This window comes from Callospermophilus lateralis, chromosome 8 (assembly GCF_048772815.1).
Source record: "Callospermophilus lateralis isolate mCalLat2 chromosome 8, mCalLat2.hap1, whole genome shotgun sequence".
Lineage (NCBI taxonomy): Eukaryota > Metazoa > Chordata > Mammalia > Rodentia > Sciuridae > Callospermophilus > Callospermophilus lateralis.
Genome location: NC_135312.1, coordinates 38,821,831 through 38,842,340, shown reverse-complemented (window position 1 = coordinate 38,842,340; position 20,510 = coordinate 38,821,831). Strand labels below are relative to the sequence as shown.

At 43.8% G+C, this 20,510-nt stretch overlaps 1 protein-coding gene across 1 annotated transcript in view; it reads left to right on the top strand.

Annotated features, from left to right (window-relative positions):
* The window catches only part of Usp46 (ubiquitin specific peptidase 46), a 112,957-nt gene extending 93,462 nt beyond the window's left edge, over nt 1-19,495 (top strand). The window contains exon 9 of the mRNA XM_076864591.2: nt 19,382-19,495. Within this exon, the coding sequence (XP_076720706.2) occupies nt 19,382-19,399 (18 nt within the window). The 3' untranslated portion in view covers nt 19,400-19,495. The remainder of the gene's footprint in view (nt 1-19,381) is intronic.
* The last annotated feature ends 1,015 nt before the right edge of the window (nt 19,496-20,510 follow it).

Genomic DNA, 20,510 nt, shown 5'->3' with positions numbered 1-20,510 from the left:
TCCTTAGGCTGTATGTTTAAAGTATATAGAAAACATAAATGAATTTATTATATTGACTTGAATCTCCTCCCTTAGATAGCTTATTGTGTATAGCAAGTGTTCCAAAATCTGCAGAAAATAATTAGAAATCTGAAACTCTTCTGGGTCCAAGCGTTTTGGATGAGGGATACACAACCTGTACAGGAAGGGTCCTTGGGTTCTTTCCCACAGGCCTGGGGTGGGGTTGAGGAAGGGTGAGGTTAGAGGAGGCTTTGTGGAGGCGTGCTTATCTTTCGTGTTTATGCAATAAGAGGGGAAGAATAGCCAGAGAGATTTAATCTGGACATCCATTGAGTACTGGGAAGTGGACATAAAGAGATGCAACAAAGTTCTTGGCTTTGAGCAATGTCTTTTGCGTCTGAAATTTATTTGGTTTCCTATAAACACTACTCACTAGGGAAATATATACTTGGAATGTGTGGATAAGTACCCAGAGGCTTCATCTAAAGACCAAAGAAAGGACAATTTGCCAGGTCTGGGAGGGAAGGATGAGACTCCAAATGCTCGCAGAGTAATTCACGGAGAGGGATGGGGCCTGTTCTGAGTAGTTCACAAAGGCAGAAACAGGGTCAATGGGTGGAAATTACTAGTGGCAGACATGAGCTTGCTTTAAAGGCTTATTTTACTGGTATCCATGACTCTAAACCTGGAACAAACTCTCTTGTGAAGTGGTGAGTATCTTGTTTATCCCAAGAAAAGCAAAGATGATAGGAACAGATCTGGGTATTAAAAAAGGCCAGGCCACATTCATTCAGCAACTTTCTACCATGTCCTCAGCATTTTGCTAGGCTCCGGGTATTTAAGTGAGTCCTAGATCCCATCCTCAAGGAAATTGGAAGGTATATTGGCAAGCCCATAGAATATGATACGTGGCAGTAGAGTTCCATGCTGGAGAGGGTATGGAAGGCTTCACACTGGAGGTAACTTCTCTTTGTTTACATTTAAAAAATTTGTTCTTGTGAGTTATATATGACACCAGAGTGAATTTTGACACATCATACACACATGGAGTATAACTTTTCATTCTTGTGGTTTTTCATGATATGGAATTACTTCACTGTTTGTGTATTCACACATGAACATAGAAAAGTTATGTCCGATTCATTCTACTGTCTTTCCCATTCCCATTCCCCCTCCCTTCCCCCACCCCCACCCTGTCCCAATGCAGTGGGGTGGACCTCCACTCCCCCTTCCCACCTCCCCCCACTGTGAGTCAGCAAGCCCATATCAGAGAGACCAGAGGTAACTTCTAACAGATAAGGACATAGTCAGTTAAGGCAGTGATGGGGGAAAGGGGAGGTTGCACAAGGATCCCTTCTAAGTGTAATAGTCCATACAAAAGTGTGGGTCAGTATTCTTCAAAAAGATCTTCATTCCATCTTTTACTCAGAGAAGAACATAATTAAGACCATGTTTATTAGGCATCCTTTTAGAATGTGATTAGTTTAATCATGTGGCCTAGTAACCAGAATGCAAATGAAAAACAGGATTTTGTTTGGAATGTGGTCCAGATGTGCTCTCTTTCTCTCCCTGCCAACAAGTTCCATGTTTACTTACCTGCCAGCACGCCCCTACCACTGGAAACCTTCCTTCTTCTTCTTAATCATGGGATGGGAGTCACAGGCTGGTGGCATGGTGCTTTACAGTTTGGATATGAGGTGTCCCCCCAAAACTCATGTGTGAAACAATGTAAGAAATTTCAGAGGTGAAATGATTGGGTTATGAGAGCCTTAACCTAATGAGTGCATCCATTCATTTGAGTAAATTAACTGGGTGGTACCTGCAGGCAGGTAGGGTGTGACTAAATGGGGTAGGTCACTGGGGTGTGCCTTTGGAGTATATATCACCTCCCTGGTGAGCAGAGCTCGCTCTACCTCTCTCTCTCCCTCTTCTCCCTCTCCCTCTCTCCCTGCTTCCTGATTGCTGTGTCCTGAGCTGTTTTCTTCCTTCATACCTTCCCATCCTGTGGTTCCTCACCTTAGGCCTTGAGCAATGGAGTTGGCTGTCTGTGGACTGAGACCTCTGAAACAGTGAGCCCCAAATAAACTTTTCCTCCTCTAAAATTGCTTTTGTCCAGTCTTTTGTTCACAGTGCCAATAAAGCTGACTAAAACACAGATAACTAGAGGAGCTGTGACTTATGCCCAGTGCTGCCTTGCACCTTCTCTGCAGTGTTCTAGGAGCATCAAATGAAGTTTTAGGTGGTGACCTTTGTCTTCTATCCCAGATGGTTGACTATGATGGTTTGCCTTCATCCTGCTTTTATGAAGAGTCTAGTTATGCTCAAAAGGCTAAGCGATCACAGGGCCTGGCCATTACAGACCCATCAAACAACCACCAGAGTATTGACTGTGTACCTTGGGAATAGAATACTCATCATCCACATCAAAGGCCATTCGTGTGTGGTCCAGTGCCAATTTGAAACGCAGAGAGGGAAACTGCTATAAGGGACTCAGAGAAGGAGAGAGGAAGGTGTCCTCTATTAGAAAAGACTTCAGCAAGAGAGGGCTAGTCCAGAGGAGAGTCCAGAGAAGGACATTCCAAGTGAGAAGATGACACAGGCCAGTGCTTGGTGGTGAGACTTAGTGACCATGGGGACAGTCGTGGTGAGAAGCATGGGCTTATGAGTCTGCAGGAGCTGGCTTTACATCCTGGTGTGCCGTTTGCCAGCAGTGTGACTTCAGTTAAGCTATTTAACCGTTCTAGGTTGCAGTTTCAAAATCTAAAATCTAGAGATTAAAAAAACAACTAACTCATAGGCTGTTTTGAAGAAAGAAATGACACAAAAGCTGACATATTTTAGCCCGGGGCCTGGTGCATAGTAAATAATCAATGTTGGCTCTTCCTAATGAAACTGCTGACAGCGATGGTGATGATAAAGGAGAAGAAGAGAGATCAATAGGGAGATCACTCATGAACCCTGGGATCGTTTTTGTTTAAACTATAAAGACCAGCATGCAAATATCAACAGAAAGTGAAAATAAAATCTTCATGCTTGGGCTGGAGCAAATGAAGATCCCCTCTTCAGTCTAATGTGACCCTTCAGGTATTCAAACATGCACACAATCAGGAACAAGGGTCACACTTCCCTGTTTGAGAACCCCAAGCTCTGTCCATGCTGTCATATAGCCATATCAACAACAATACTTTCCTGGGTACAGTTCACAATATCTGGTGTCTTTGAATCAAAAATGATTTTCTTACAAATATTTGGCTACTCTTCCTCTGTCCTTCAAGTCTCAAGTGCATTCAGAACACCGAACATTGATTATATATATATATATATATATATATATATATATATATATATATATATATAGTTTAAAAAAAAACCTGATTACTGCAGTTTCCATGGGTTAGGAATCCAGGTGCTTCTGGTTCGAGGTTTTCAGGGGTTGGGTAACCACTGGAGTCTTGTCTGAAAGTTCAACGTGGGTCAAGGTAGGAAAGGGGTTTTCTTCCAGACTGACTTCCAGGATCAGAATTCTGACTGCTGGCTTTGGTCAGAGCCTTCTCTCAATTCCCTGTCACATGGACCTCTTTGAAGAGCAGTTTAAAATGAATCAGTTGGTCTCCCTCCGAGTAAGACAGTAAAAAAGATGGGCAAGGCAGGAGCCACAGTCCTTCTATAATTTAATATCAGAATGACATCCCCACACTCTGTGTTTGTTAGAAGCCAACTTGCTGGGTTCAGCCTGCACTCAAGTGGAGGGAATTATATGAGGGTATAAATGCCAGTGGCAAAGAAACTGCGGACATCCAAGATCTGTCCTCCTCACCATTGCATTACATGGCCTCATCATTCACCTGTGACTACAGCCAGCTCAAGGGGAAGTGCCAGGGCCAGACACCTTAAGGCTCCTCTCTCCAGAACCCATCCAGTGATGTCATTAGTATTTTAAAATCTAAAATTAGAGTACTGCTATTGTATAATGTACATAAAACCTTGTGATTTCAATTTAAGTGTTAATGTATCTTCTTCAGAGTCTTTAATTTTGTTTATTTTTACGTGGTGCTAAGGATCAAACCCAGTGCCTCACACTTGCTAGGCAAGTGCTCTACCACTGAGCCACACCCCCAGCCCCTTGAGATTTTTTAAGAGAAGGGTGAACTATCCTCTGCCTTTGGAGTAAATCTGCTCCAGGATCTGGGTCACAAACTCAGTTCTTGCTTTCCCGTCCCCATGTTATGCATAAATCTCTAAATCCAACTCACACTCCAAAGGGTTGGGAATGACCCCAGAGAGTGAATAGAAGAGGCAGCATATTGGGCCCTTCTGAGTTGGCTACGTCCATCATGAAGGATCCATTTCTCGCATCCTCGCCTACCTGGGGCATTCACTTAAAATCTGCTGACTCTTGTGGATACAGTCTGTATCACTCTGCTCATGGTTCATGCTTTGGTCATCCCAGGATTCCTGTCCCCCAGATGCTGACTCCCTTCTGGCTTGAAGAGATCCCTAATAAAGCCTTGCCTGTGCTTAAATTCTTTCTGGATCCTGTATTCATTTCTACAATTCTGGATCCAAGAACCCACATTTGGTGACAATAGGACAGTCATTCCCCAGCCATCTCTTCTCTAGAATGCTTTAGGCTGTGATCACTGCTACCCTAGAATATGATCTCCAGCAGTGCTGAGGGCACCCCTCTTGTCCCACACGGTCATTGTCAGAGAGGATAGATGAGGTGCCCATGAAGAGTGGTCTCATACATGCAAGGAATGTCTTGCCCAGCATGGTTAAGATTGACCCAGAAGAGCAAGGCTAATGGCAAGAGAGGGGATTGATCAGAGAGTCCCTTGTTGTAGTGAAGGTCTCAAAAGCCTTTAGAAATACACGGGTTGCTACCCACAAGGACGACTGGGCACAGCATGGAGCTTGTGGAGAGGGTGAGGTGACTGTCTTGGGGGCACACAGGGTTAAAGATGTTGCCACCCCTGTGACCTTCACACATGAGCCCTACACACACTGTAAGCCTAAGAGTTGGTGGTGGATCATTGGTAGCCCAGAGTCTGGAATTCTTCCTGTACCTGATGTGAAAGTTGGTCTTAATCAGGGTGTTAATACCGTCTATCTGCCCAGCCTTTTGCCAACCCGAGAAAGAAATGTGTTGGTTAGGAGGAAGGATCTGTTTGCCAGGCACCCTTTTGGAACTAGTGCCAGCCCACAGGAACCGTGACAACCAGATCTCACATGAGAGGCTCTGGAGCCTCTTACATGAGATCTGGTTGATCTTGTGTGTCCAAGCATCACCTGCAGGGAAGAAGCAGGTCCCAGGGCACAGGTGGGTCTTGGACCATGTAAGCACATGGCCCACAAATGACTGAGGCCAGAGGTGGGGAGCAAATCTCAGATCATCAAGCTTTCCTTGTTTCTGCTGCAAAGTCAATCCACCAGACACGGGAGGGCTCATTTTCTGGGCATGGAGATGGCCTCTGGGTTACAGAAGGAGTCTGGGTTTTATATTTTACAAATTGGGTGAATTAATCACTGGAGACTGTGGATGTGCGGTTTGGACAGTCAGGAACCCAGTTGTGCAGGTAAAAATTTTAACTCAGGAAGGCAATTGTAAAAAGTTTGAAACTCATTGTCACTGGGAAAAGCTCACAACTCGGTGTTCACTGCTTATCTCCTTCCTCTGGGACGCATTGTCACCTAGAGCTGCATTATTTGCTTTTCTCCTTCCAGGACTCATCTGCAATGGGAAAGGGTAAAAGTCCAGGGTCCATCATTTCAGTATTTGCCTCCTCCCTTCAGGACCTATTGTGGTTGGGAAGGGGTGAATGTTTGCTTTTTCTCTCAGGGCCCGTTGTTACTGGGAAAGGATGTCCTGGGAGAGATTAATGTTTGGCTGATTTCTCTCCCTCCTCCAGAGCATCACTGTCCCTCTGTTTTCCTTGGGGAGCTGTCTTATAGGAATATGATTTTCCATAACCCTTCAGTCCAGGCTTGGGTGTCCCAGCTGGGTGGCACTGATGTCTCTGACAGGTTCCAGGCACCAGAAGGGACCTAGAAAATGCTGAGAAAGGCTCTCCAAAGAGCAAGGCACAGTTTTAAAGATGGTCTTGCCCACAACAATCTCTATGATGTCATCTGTATAAGGGCATTCAATCAATTCAGCTAACCATGGGCACTGGATGAGTTCCTGGCAAATCCCCTTGTCTAGGAAACTGCTGATGGTGATCCTGCTGATGGTGGTGAGCTGGGCACATAGCACAAGGGGCCTGGAACCGAGGTCTGCATGTAGGAGATAAGGTGGGGAGTGCCCTCAACATCTGCAAATATAGGTGGAGGGATGATGGGGAGGGAAGCAGATTTGGGCAAAGAGACAAGTTGGAACAAGATGCAGTTACAACAAAGGCCTCAACTGACCCTGGGGAAGCTCTGGAGCTGATAAGTTTATCACCAATGGAAGCAAGGTGGACAGAATCTTAATCCCCCATTTAGTCAACTTTTTTTTTTTTTTTTTTAAATCACTGTGACCAAAAGAGCTGACAAAAACAAGATAAAGAAGGAAAAATTTGTTTTGGCTCCCAGTTTCAGAGGTCTCAGGGCATAGACAGCCAACTCCATAACTATGAGCTTGAGATGAAGCCGAGCATCATGGCGGAAGAGCATGGCAGAGGAAAGCAACTCCAGACATGGGAACAAAGAAGAAGGGAGGGTGGGTGGGTGTGGGGGCGGGGGTGTGGAGGGAGGGAGAGGGAGAGAGAGAAAGCCCTGCTCACCAGGGACAAAGTATAAATCCCAAAGGCATACTCCCAGTGACCTGCTTTCTGCAGCTAAACCCTACTTGCTTACTGTTACCACCCAGTTAATCCATATCAGTAGAAGATTAGTTTATACCTCTTATAATCTAATCACTCACTTCTGAATTTTCTTGCATGGCCTCACATATGAATTTTGGGGGTCATCACATATGCAAACCATAATAACCTCCACTCCAAGTCATCAGACTGGCACTGGACAGGAGCTGCCTCTGGGAGGGGACATGACTTTGTCGTGCAGATGATTCTCTTCAGCTGTTGACCCTTTCTGATTGCAAGAAGACTACTGAGTCAATAATCAACTCCCCCAGGCACTAAGGGGAAGAGTGTCTCAGTTCCGGGGCTGGGATGGAGGGAGTTGTTTAATCATCACAAGGACACAGTGAAATAGGGACACTTTGTCACGAGCCATTAAGATAGTTCACCATAGTCACACTTGTGAATGGTAAATCTAAGAATCTGAGTTCATCTTGTTGAATTAAGTAGAATTTGCAGCGTTGGGGAAGCTTGTGTAGGCACCTGCATGCGTATGTGTGTGGGTGTGTGTGAGTCAGGGTTCTCCAGAGAGAGAGAACCAACAGGAGGTGTATATAGGGGGAGAGAGAGAGAGGTCGTAAGGATTGGCTCATGCAATGGTGAGAGTTGGTCATTCCAAAGTCTGCAGGGCAGGCTGGCAGGCTGGAGACTCAGGGAAGAGTAGGAGTCCAAAGGCAATGTGCTGGCAGACCTCTTGCTCGAGCGGGAGAAGGTCAGTCTTTTTCTCTTAATGCCTTCAATTGGTTGTAAAAGGCCCACATTATGAGGGTAATCTGCTTTCTCGAAATATTTGATTAAAATGTCACTGTCATTTAAAAATAGTTTCACAGAAACATCTAGAACTATGTTTGACCAAACATCTGGGTGCCATGGCCTAGCTAAGTTAACACATAAAGGTGATCATCAGGGTGTACATGAGGGGGTAGAGGGAGGGCTAAGCTCTGGGAAAGCAGGAGGAAGCAATCTCACTATCACTCGTCCCTCTCCTTTTCTCTCATTGGCAAACAATGGTCAGCCTCACCTGTATCATGTTCCTGCCAAGCCTGGACCTGGCTTGAGCCCAGGGAGGCTGTGGAGTTTGAAGGAGCAGAACCTGGCACCCTCAGGCCTCCCTGGGCACCAGGCAACTGAAGGAGTTGGATAAATGCTGTTTGCTGGCCTTCTGGGCTCACCCTTGGTGCACCTGCAGGCCTTCTCTCTCCCTCCAGGGTCACATGTGGCTGGGGTGACTCAGTGATGAAGAGAAACCCAAAGGCAGATTTTTGCCATCTTAGAAACCATCCTCCACTTCCCCGACCCCAGCAGAGGAGCCACAGCCAACCTTTCCCAATCCATAACATTGCATATTTTTCTTTCCATTTGTCTTTCCTGTATTTGCTTCAAAACCCCTGATTGAACACTTATTTGGGACAAAGGCAAGACCCAGTAGTAAATCCACGCACCACCCTCCAACACACACACTAAAAGGTAACTTTTCCAGTATAATCATCCAGTTTACTTTTCTGTCTAGCCTGCCCTTCCAGTTTAATTACACTCTCAATGCTCCTTCTGAGTATTCACACCCAGCAGCCTTTGGGTGATCATGTGTATTTCTTATCCAGAGAAAAATGCTTAGAGTTCTTTGTTAGCTACAGCGATTTTGTATATAGCTCAGCTATTACTTTAGAATATCTTAGAGCCATTTTTTTGTTTGAACATTACTTATCTGTTCAGCCCAGGACTGGACTGGAGAAGAGAAAATGTGGATTGACAGTTTGGTGAAAAATCAGTAGAATTTCCCCGCTCCAGGAACTAATGTTCTGTTGGTATAGGGTGGTGGCAGATGGGGTAATTCTCTCCTATATAGTCATCCATCTTTGTGCTATTAAGTTCTTGTTCAATGCACTGGAAAGTTCTTTGAATCTAAAGAAATGTACTTCTGACTATGTTCCTATATCCCATTTTTTTTTTCTGGTCAAATAAAACATTTAAATTTGAAGGAATTCTGGAAAGGGTTATTATTCTCTTTCTACATATAATATTGCTATGGCCTGAATGTTTGTGTTGCTTCAAAATTCCTACACTGATACCTAATCACTACTGAGACAGTGTTAGGAGGTGGTGCCTTTGGAAGGTGATGGGATCGTGAGGGCAGAGCGCTGGTGACTGGGATTGGTGGCTTTATAAAATAGGTCAAGGGACCTGGTTTGCCCCTTCCACCAAGTGAGAATACAAAAAGAAAGTGCCATCTGTGAACCAGAATGCAGGTCCTTCCCAGACACTGAATCTGCCAGATCTGTAATCAGGGACTTCCCAGACTCCAGAACTTTAGGAAATAAATTTCAGTTATTCATGAGCCACTCAGTTTATGTTATTTTGTTATAGCAGCCGGAATGGACTGAGACGTATTTAAAATGAGATAGGCTCTTTGAAATTTGTTTCTGTTTGAAACAAAGGTTGAGTTTTGGAAAAGTCTAGTCTTCCTGCCTCTGACCCAGTCCCCTCCAATGTGTCTCTGACATGGCAGCCGAATTTTCTAATATGTCCTATTGTTCTTATTGAATTATATGGCAGTTGTGTGATAATAGTGGTGGGGGCATTGTGAGGGTGTGTTGAGGGATAGCTGGGGAACACTGCTCACTCCCATTCCCTCCCTGCATCCCCTCTGACTCACAGTGTGTGAATCACAGATGTATCACCTGCAGTCTTCCCTGTCTCTGTGGCGGTGCTTGGCATCACCTGGGATGGCCTAGCTTGGCATCCTGAAGGCAGGGCCATGTCCCCACTGCCTTGCTGAGCCCAGCTGGGGCAGGTGCCCCAACTTTTTCTAATTCTCCTTTCCCTTGTCTGTCTCTCACTAAAGAAACTGATTGCCAGATGCTCATGTTCTGATCACCTCTCTGCCTCCATCACCTTTACCTGGGATGACCCTGAGACTCATTCTGGGCAATTCCATCTACGGGGAAGTTGATTGGCAGGGGCCTCTGGGGGAATGTTTTCCTCTCTGATAAAAGTTGAGAGCACACAAGAGGAGACCCCTGATGCTCTTCTCCTCCCTACCTTTGGATATAGCATTGCCACCGGAGGAAGGTGTGAGCTGTCCACAGACAGGAGACCTCAACTCAGGACAAGTGGGATTTTTGACAAATGTCACAGAAAGAAATCTAAGGACACATTAGATAGAGGCACAAACGGAGATTTATTTAAGAAGTAAGGATTGAGCATTTGATGAGAGAGAGGAGGCGGGGAGAGGGCGTTTTTTGAGGGTGAGAAGCAACTCCTTGGTCTATAAAGGGACAGTAGCCATGGCTGGACTATAGGTGGAGTTGGGATGGAGTTGCACAATTCTGTGCCAGTTTTCTAAGCACCTGCACACTGCTGTCACGTCGTCCATCCTGCTACTTTCTGCAGGCAAGGACACTGGACAAGGACACAGTGGGGTGACTCAGGAGTTACTTGTTTTGCATTCCAGGGCTTCGGGGGTGTTTCCTGCATTCCAGTGGCCGTGATGCATAGGTGTTTCCCTTTGGAGACTCAGTAGATCTTTTCTCTCTGTATCCCCAAATTTCTATCTCAGTGCAGGGGGGTCGGGTCGGGGTGGGGCGGGAATGATTCCTGCATTTGTAGCAGCCCTCTGCAGCCATCCAGATGAAAACCCAACACTCTGAGGTTCGTCAAGGAGAAGGATGGCAAGAGACAGGCTGGAAACAGCAAAGCATTCCTGGGACTGCCCACCTCTGATTTTCTCATTAGGTCAACAGCACGTCCTTAGTGTAGAAGTCGGTTTTCTTCCCATGGGAGGCTCTGCAGCCAAAACCAATCCTAACTGATGCACGAGCTGAGTACCTGGAGATACATAAATAAGAGAGTGAATGAATGAAACTCCCACCTTCCTACCCTACCACACCTACTTATCCTCTGATCATACCTGACCATGGACAAGGCTTCACCTGCAAGAACTGGAGGCTGGGCTGGGATTGTCGGATGGCTCATTCACTCACCAGGCTGATGGTTGATGCTGGGAGGGACCCAACACGGAACAACTGGCTCTCCTTGGGCATCTGTCTCTCTCTTGTTCCCCTACATAGTTTTAGGATTGCAACTTCAAAGTAGGTAGACTTTTAACAAGGTGGCTGAGGGCTCCAGAGATGAGCATTTCAAGAGACAGAGTGGGAGAGCAAGCCAGGAGGAATGCGTAGCCTTTACGTGACCTACCCTCAGATGTCCTGTAGCATCTCTTCTGCCACTTGTATTGGTCAGAGCAGTCAAGAGCTCCCGTGAATTAAAGGGGATGGGAAACAGATGCCCTTCTTTTGGGAGAGAGTGGAAAGTTCTGGAAAACATGTATATTATGGTTTGCATAATTGTGTCCCCTGCCCCCAAGGCCATGAATTAAAATTTTGCTCCCCTGGGGTGAGCTATTGGGAGGTCATAGAGTCTTTAGGAGGTGGTGCCTAGTGGGAGGTCTTTAGGTCTTTGGAGGTGTGCCCTTGAAGGTCATTGTGGGACCTTGGTGTCCTCTTCGTCTTTGCTCCCTGGCTATGAGGCAAGTAGTTTGGCTTTAATTTTGGCTCCAGCCATTATGTGCTGCCACTGGCCCAAATCAATGGGACCGGCAACCGCCAAAACTGTGGGCCCCAAATATCTGTTCTCTAAATAAGTTTATTATCCTGGTATTTTATTACAGTAACAGAAAACTGACTAATACAATGTGGAACTAGAAATATTGCTGTGGTCATTTTTGGAAAATCCAATATGCTCCTGTGCATTGTATAAGATTGACATCTGGATGTAATTACTTTCTTTCATGTCTATCTTTTTGATAAAGAATAAGAGTACCTGGAGGTTTTGGGATGTGTTTTATTCACTTTCATATTATTAATATATGTTTTATAAATGCCTTAAACTAAATTCTCTGGGCATCATTTGCATGTGTATGGGGGCATGGGTGGGGAGTATCAGGATGGTAAGAATTTTGAACTTGGTTGCCAAGGTTATATCCAGTTCTAGCATTGGGAGTCTGCCCCTTTTTACTGGGATAAAAGAATAAAAGGTCAAGCTGGTATAGACACTAGCCAGGATTTGCTTTTCTACCCGTCAAACTTATAGTAGTATTGTCTTCTAGAACTTTCTGTCCTGAATGTTCTATACCTGTGCTGTTGTGGGACACCTGTGGCTATTGAGTGCTTGCAATGTGGCTGATACAACTGAGGAACTGAATTTCACAATTTGTTTTATTTTAATTAGTTTCAAATGGCCTATATGGCTAATGGTGCTTTATAGGACAGTTCAGTTCTTGAGGATCAGGTTTGGCAAGGACATCCCTATTTTGCAAGACCAATTACTACTGGGTTTTCTTTCTTTGGCAAAAGAAACAAAGTCATAAAGGCTTTTCTTGTGTCCTTCCACTCCAACCCTCCCACCAAAATACTCCTTTGAATTCCTGAGACAGCTCTCCATTGTTGGGTTCAATAACTTTCCCCTCTCCTCACATTCTGTCTTCATTTTTTCTTTCTCTTTCTCTCTCTTTTTTCCCCCTCATTTGATCTTGACATAATGCTTTTTTGTTCCCATTTTGTTTCTGTCTAGAAAAATAGTTCCTCTGTTTAATCTCTATCACATACACTAATGTAATTATCTCTGTTGAAAGGTTGTGGATATTATTTAAGTCAGTTACCATTTTCATGCACTTTAATTAAGCCCTTCTTTAAACATTCTTCTTGTTGATGGTGTTCATTAAGCATCTTTAATCTGTTCTCAGCAGCTCCCTTGTTTAATTCTAGTTGTCATTCTCTGTATGCTTCCTGTTTGTGATTTCTGTTTTTATTCAACTGTCAGTGGAATGTTCTGGCTTTTTTGTGGCTTTTGGAGAGGAATGCACTTTGTCTTTTTCAGAAGTGGGGTGGGGGTAGTCATCTTAACCTTATTGACAAAAGTGTAGTTTTGTAACCCTGTTTGACCAAAGTGAGAGTGAAAACAAATATGTTTTCTTCCCGAAGCCCAGAGGTTCTGCCAAACCGAGTTCAGGAAGCATGCCTCGGGGCTCTGGGGCATTTACATTTCAAAGGAAAACTTTATTTTCATAAAAGCAAGTGTGAAATTGGGACCCAGAGGCCCTTGATGATCTAGGTTGTGCAGTAAGCACACTTAGGCAGTTCAGGAAACAAGTCACAGACTGCCTAGGGCTTTGTAGGGCATGACTGGGTGATTAGGACAGGGTAATAACATCACAGCTGGATTGAACCTGTATGCACAGAGAGAGAGAGAGAGAGAGAGAGAGAGAGAGGGAGAGAGAGCACAGAAGACAATTTGTTCTATTTTCTTCACTCTTACATGCCTAACATTCGTTCAATTCATACAACAACAATTCAGCACCTTTATGAGCCAGGCACTGTACCAGTGAGTAAAAGAGATTAAGGATTCCTGCCATCGTGGAGCTGAAATTCTGGCATGGGTAGGGCTGGGGGAGAAAGACAACAAATAAAAGATGGTAAGACAATAATTGTCATATCTTAGTAAGTAACATATGAAATAGAACAATGAGCACAGTAAAGTACAAAGAAAGGTTGCATTTCGATTTCAATTTTAAATATGAGGGTTAGCAGAGCCGTCATTGAAATGTTATTTGAGCAAGCCCCTGAGATGTTTGGTTAGATTAGCATCTAGAACAAGGCCTGGCCTACAGGAAGTGCTCAGAATATATGTGCTAAATGCACAAACAAGTAAACTCTGCCCATCCTCCCACACAACATGTGTGTTCTTCAGGTGCGCTTACAGATCTGCTGCCCCTCAGTGAGAGCCAGAAACTTTATAATTTCCCCACAATTAATCTTTCCAGTATTAAGGATTTTCATACATCTCAATTGATAATTATAAGCCAATAATTTCATCAGATATTCATTGAATTTACTGAAACATGCATTTATATACCATTGTTATTTCCAACTGGTACTTTCTCAAGGTATGTAAAAACAAATCTGCAAAACAGGTATCTTTGAAAATGTGGTATATATACACAATGGAATATTACTGAGCCATAAAGAAGAATAAAATTATGTATGGCATTTGCTGCTAAATGGATGGAACTGGAAAATATCGTGCTAAGTGAAATAAGCCAATCCCCCCAAAACCAAAGGCCGAATGTTCTCTCTGACTGGGGATGCTAACCCAAAACAAGGGAGGTTGGGGAGAGGAAAAATAGAAACCCACTGGACTAGACAAAGGGAAATGAAGGGAAGGAAGTGGGGAGGGAAATAGGAAAGACAGTAGAATTAATTGGACAGAACTTTCCTAACCTTGTATTCGAATATACCACCAGGGTAACTCCACGTCATGTACAATCACAAGAGTGGGAACCTAAATAGTATAAGTTATATTCTATATATGCGTATTCTGCCAAAATACATTCTATTGTCATGTATAACTAAAAATAAAAGATAAAAGTATTTTTTAAAAAAGAAAAAAATATGTGTCTTTGTCTACTGAACTGATTATTGAATTTGTGGGGCAGTAGAACTAGCGGAGGGGCTGTGGACACTTAGAAAGGTGGGTCATTTCCCTAGTTTCATAATTTTTCTTGGGAGTAACTCTGGGGGAGAGTTTTAATAAGGAACATTCTGCGTGGCTCTAAAATTGCTTCATTTCATGATGATTTTACAATTTCCATTTTAAGATTTGAGGCACAATAAAAGTAGAGCAGTTGTTTTCCTCCAGAGAGCAAACACTGGAGAGTCAAAAGTCTCTGCTGCCAGGAGCCTGAGTTCTCATGTTAGATCCACATGGGCTGCGTTTGGAGCACTTGGAGTTGATTAAATAATTCATTTGTTTATTCAAAAAACAAGTTTGAGCTCGATGCCCTCCAAAATGTCCCCAAAGAGCCCCAGTTCCTGGTACACAGGCTCTTACGTAATTCTTGCTGTCATCAGCGGGGCTGTCTTGGGTAGCCCACAGGACATTGTTGACATGGGAGGCTGGGACACATGAGGCCAGGCCATGAAACGGCTTCCCTCTTGCTTTCTGAGGCTGTGGGGGGAGGAGCTATCACGTGGTAAGCTGTCCCACAGATGGTCCGAGAGGTGACCCGAGGCCTCCTGTCAACAGCCCAGTACCACCTTGGCAGCCACATGGTCAGCCATTTTGGAAGTGACTCTTCTGGGTCCAGTTAGGCTTTCGGGTGACTGCAGCGCAGGCCAACATCTTCATTACAACTTCTAAAAGGACTGCAATCCAGAACCATCCAGAGAAGTCGGCCTCCAAATTCCTTACAGGAGCTGAGATTATAAATGTTTGCTGTTGTTGAGCTGTTTTTACTCCCAACCCTCCCGACACCAAATGTGTGTGGGTTTTCCATACCAACAGCGGTGGTGGGCCATTCCACTCCATTCAATTCTAACACTGCCTGGAGACTGTGCAGACCCCAGAAATTAAGGGTTTAGTCCACAAGATGGCCCTCTACTCTGGACGCCAGTCATAAGTCCTGATGCACTGTGATCCTGACTAACTGGCTATGAATTGGTGACCACCTCAGAGTTGATCATCTCGCGTCCCTTGACTTTCTTCCATTCTCCCTTCCTTCCTTTTTTCCTTCCTATCAAATAATTGTCTAGAATGGTTCACTGACCGCACTTGACTACATTTATTGGCTTATTATAACAGTCAAATGGAAGAGATTGACAGGGCAAAGCCTGGGGCCGGGGAGGTGGACTTTCTCTCTGTATCCATGCCCCCTCCAGGACCTTGATGTGTTCACCAACCTGGAGGCTTTCTGATCCTGTTGGGTACGGATATTTGTGTAAGTTTCAACAATTACCAGGCCCCAATGCTTGACTCACTGCCCATTGAACCCAGAAGGTGGAGAGGTAGGGCTGAGAGTTTTAACCCTCTATTCTCGCTGTGATCTTTTTGGCGCCCAGCACTAAACCTGAAGCTATCTATGTGTATTATTAGCTACAGAAGAATATTTTTGACTTTAGAAATTCCAAGAGTTTTGAAACTGTGTGCCAAGAATCAGGGACAAAAACCATACACACACACATACACACATACATACATATGCACATTTGTGTATGTGTATATATGTGTTTTTTTTTTCCCTCTATTATACCAAAATTGCTTTTAGGCACTTAACTCAGGTAATATTTTACTCAGTAGTTGATCACTGATCCAGATATTTTTACTTGAAAATATGATCATGATTTGGGACAGAACGACCTTTTAATCAAAAGCTAAAGAATATTAGAGACACCTGAAATCAGCCTTCACGGATACTAGGTTGTAACTTCACCTTTTAAAAGAAAACATCTTACGGAACCCTAGATGGCTGCTCTTTTCTCAGTGACCCTTGTAGGATAGCTCTCCACCTGGCCTTGAATAGATACTTTTCTCCTCTGTTTTAGGCTCATAATTCTCAAGAACTGAAGAAGTACCTGGGAACGCAGCATCCTGCGATGGCACAGGACTGGCTATGACAGCCTGGCTCTGTTCTAGTCCCCCCCAACCTACCACCCCCGCAAATAGGATGTCCTTTAATCCTTTAGCCCAATAAATCCCATGCCCAGGGGTGTAATGCCGGAGTGGGCTTGCTTTCCAGGGCCCCTCAGCGAGTGCAATGAAATTGAAACAGATTGAATTTGGGGGCCCCCCTCTGAATTAATTCAGCTTCCTCTTGCTAAGAATGGACCTGAAGGGCTACAGCCCCTTCACCCTGACAGCACCAAGGAAGTGGAGAAGTTGCCCCTGCCCTGCCTGTCTAGCCCAGGCCAACTAAGTCTGCACATGTATATCACGTGGCTTTTAGTTCTATAAACGGTAACTGTTTCCGTGGGACTTATTGGAGAAGCCATCTAACTGCTTCTCCCCAATTTGATCCAACCGCACAAGGTTCACTTTCCCTTTTTCCATCTTTTGCGGTAGGTGACTGAATCCAGCCAGCCGGGATCCAGGCTGGGCTAGGCTGCCACGGTGGGTGGATAGGCACTTACGAGGGGCAGTTCATCAAAATGATATTACAAGCCTATTGTGTGAAGCCCCACAGTGGTTCTAAAGGTACCCATCTTTTTATAACTTCATATATATACACACAACACACACACACATTTTTTAAAAATATGCTTCTCTTTCTCTCTCTCTCTTTTTTTAGTGTGTCTTAACTTTTTTGAAGTCTAATCAATTGTACATATTATGGGGTACAGTGCGATGATTTGATACATGTATGTGAAATATACTGCTCACATCAGGGTAATTAACATTTTCATCTCCTTAAACATTTATCATTTCTTGTGTTGGGAAACCTCAAACTCCTCTCTTCTAGTTCTTTATATAATATATAAAAAAATTGTCATGATCTGTAGCCACCCTGTGATGCTGTAGAACATCAGAAATTATTCCTCCTATCTAAGTGGATTTTTATTTTATTTTATACCTTCTCTTCACGCTGGGGTGCCTATCATGCATACGGCACCCATATTTAACTTGCTGGCAAGTTAAAAGGATTCCGTAGAGCAAAATAGATGTTGAACAATTTAGCTGGATCCTGTATGCTAGCTGGATCGTGTATGCTGTGTGCCTAAGGATCTTGTATGCTGAGGCTCTGGTGTGGGTCATTTAGATTAAAAACACAAAAGAGGGCTTTATTGCATACCAGGCATGCCCTGCACAGCAAGTTTAATTCCTGCTGGGTGACGGCTGCTTCCTGGGATTAGTCCATGCATGCCTGGTTGGAGGATTGCTTTTATCTGTTTGGAACATTTTATGTCAATGTAAGTGTCCTACCTCCTGCTCTCTGACCACTCACTGTTGACGTTCTTCATGATATATGGATAAGTAAACAGACTTGCAGAACATATGTATAGCAAGTTACCTTGTGCATAAAATGAGAGAGGATATTTGTAGATAGCGATTCCTTCATTATTAAGATTGTTAGGTGCCAGGATGCAGAAGTAAACAAGACAGATGCAATCACTACGCTCAGGGAGCTTTTACACTAAGGCTGTGAATAAAATTGATTTATTTTTAGGCACAGTGCTATTTGGAGTATGGTGCACAGTTTGTAAGAAGTAAATAAAGGAAATGTCATTAAATTGGGCAGACAGTAGAGCTTTCTGAGAATCAATGAAATAAAAGGCAGTGATATTACTTTATTGAGTACAGAACGCAAAATAAGTGTATTGAGAAATCAGCTTAAGTTCTCTTAACCAATGACTAGCAACAGGGCGCCGGGGTAGGGGGTTAGAGGAGTCAGGATTCAATGGATTTCCAGCCCCCCCAATTCAAGGGGGAGTTGGACAGCTAAACTAAAGAAGGTAGGTGTGGACCCCAGCTGTGACATTAATGAGACTTAGCTCATCTATGTTTTGGTATTTTGTTTCCTTTTTTTAAAAAAAATTATTTATTAATTCTAATTTATTTTACATGACAGCAGAATGCATCTCAGTTCATAGCACACATGTAGAGCACAATTTTTCATGTCTCTGGTTGTACATAGAGTCACACCATTTGTGTCTTCATACATGTTCTCATGGTAATGATGTCCATCTCATTCCATCGTCTTTCTTACCCTCATGCTCCCTCCCTTCTCTTCCCTCCCCTTTGCCCTATCTAAAGTTCCTCCATTCCTCCCATGCTTCCCCCATTCCCATTGTGGATCAGCATCTTCATATCAGAGAAAATATTGGATTTTTTGGGATTGGTTTACTTCACTTAATATAATATTCTCCAACTCCATCCATTTACCTGCAAATGCCATGATTTTATTCTCTTTTAATGCTGAACAGCATTCCATTGTGTATATATGCCACACTTTTTTTTTTTATCCATTCATCTGCTGAAGGGCATCTAGATTGGCTCCACAACTTAGCTATTGTGAATTGTGCTGTTATAATCATTGATGTGGCTGTGTCCCTAGTATGCTGTTTTTAAGTCCTTTGGGTATAAACTGAGGAGTGGGATAGCTGGGTCAAATGATGGTTCCATTCTGAGGAATGTCTACATGCTGCTTTCTATATTGGTTGTACCAATTTGCAGTCCCACCAGCAATGTATGAGTGTGCTTCCCCGCCCCCCCCATATCCTCGCCAACACTTATTGTTGTTTGTATTCTTAATAGCTGCTATTCTAACAGGAGTGAGGTGAAGTCTTAGTTTTGATTTTCATTTCTCTAATTGCTGGAGGTGTTGAACATTTTTTTCATATATTTGTCAATTGATTGTATATCCTCTTCTGAGAACTATCTTTTTTCGGTTCCTTGGCCCATTTATTGATTGGGTTATTTGTTTTGTTGGTGTTAAGATTTTTGAGTTCTTTATATATCCTAGAGATTAGTGCTCTCTCTGATGTGCATGTGGTAAAAATTTGCTCCTATTCTGTAGGCTCCCTATTCACCTCATGGATTATTTCATTTGCTGAGAAGAAACTTTTTCGTTTGAATCCATCCCATTTATTGATTCTTGATTTTATTTTTTGTGCTATAGGAGTCTTATTAAGGAAGTCAGGGCCTGATCTGACATGATGAATATTTGGGCCTACTTTTTCTTCTATTAGCTGAAGGGTCTCTGGTTTAATTCCTAGGTCCTTGATCCACTTTGAGTTGAGTTTTGAGCATCGTGAGGGATACACTTCAGACACACACAGAGAACATATGAGGGTGAAGGCAGAGAAGGAAGAATGCGTCTACGAGCCAAGGAAAAGCAAACCACCAGAAGCTCACCGAGAGGGATGGAGCAGACTTTCCTTCACAGCTCTCGGAAGGAACCAACCCTGACACCTTGATCTTGGACTTCTAGTCTCCAGAACTTAAGAAAATAAATACTATTGTTTAAACCGCTCAGTTTGGGGTACTTTGTTATGGCCGCTCTAGCTAACTAATACAGCACATAAAAGGAAAGTTGGAGTCACCGTTAATATGCAGAGGATTAAAGAACTACTACCGGGAATCAGTGGGGACTATAGTAGGTGGTCAGTGAATGTCAATCACCCCATTTTTAGAACAAAAGATTCAGAGTCCCAGAATGACAAACATGCTTATCAGATTTTACCATGGAAGGGGAATCCATAACCAAACGGAAAACTTGGCCTCCTTTTAGGGTGGTTGTTGATTTTACTCGAATGCATGAGACTTGGTCCAGGTGTGTTTACAACACAGCCCACTGTTTAGTAAGAAGCCCGAAGCCTCAGGGATGCCTGCCAAGATTATGGGGCTGCAGGAAGACAGGGAAGCAGCAGTATGGTTATGTGAGCAAGGCTTGACCCTGCAGCTGTATACCTGGGGGCAGGGGTGGGCATCATAACAAATCCCCAAGGATGCTGAGGAGAGCAGAGTGGGAAAAACCCATTACCCAAAAGGGCATGGGTACGAGCCTCCATTTGTGCTGTGGAGAGAGTGGCTTGGGGCAGGTGGGTGCCCTCTTCACCTGCTTCTTGCTGGTGACCTGATGGCCTTAACTTTGTCCTTCATTGTGACACATTGTAAACTTCTGTTCCTTCCTGAACACATAAAAGAGACCTAATATCCTGAATGTGGTTTTCTTTTCTTTCTTTTTTTTTTTTTTTAATTTTCTGGCTGTTGGTGTCAAGAAAAACCAATCTGCTTGACACACTCTATTTTGTCCTCGGTTAACACACTGTGATTACAGCCCACCACTCTCACCAGCTTATGAAAAAGAAGGGTGGGTATATGAAAATTGCCTCTGGCGTTTTA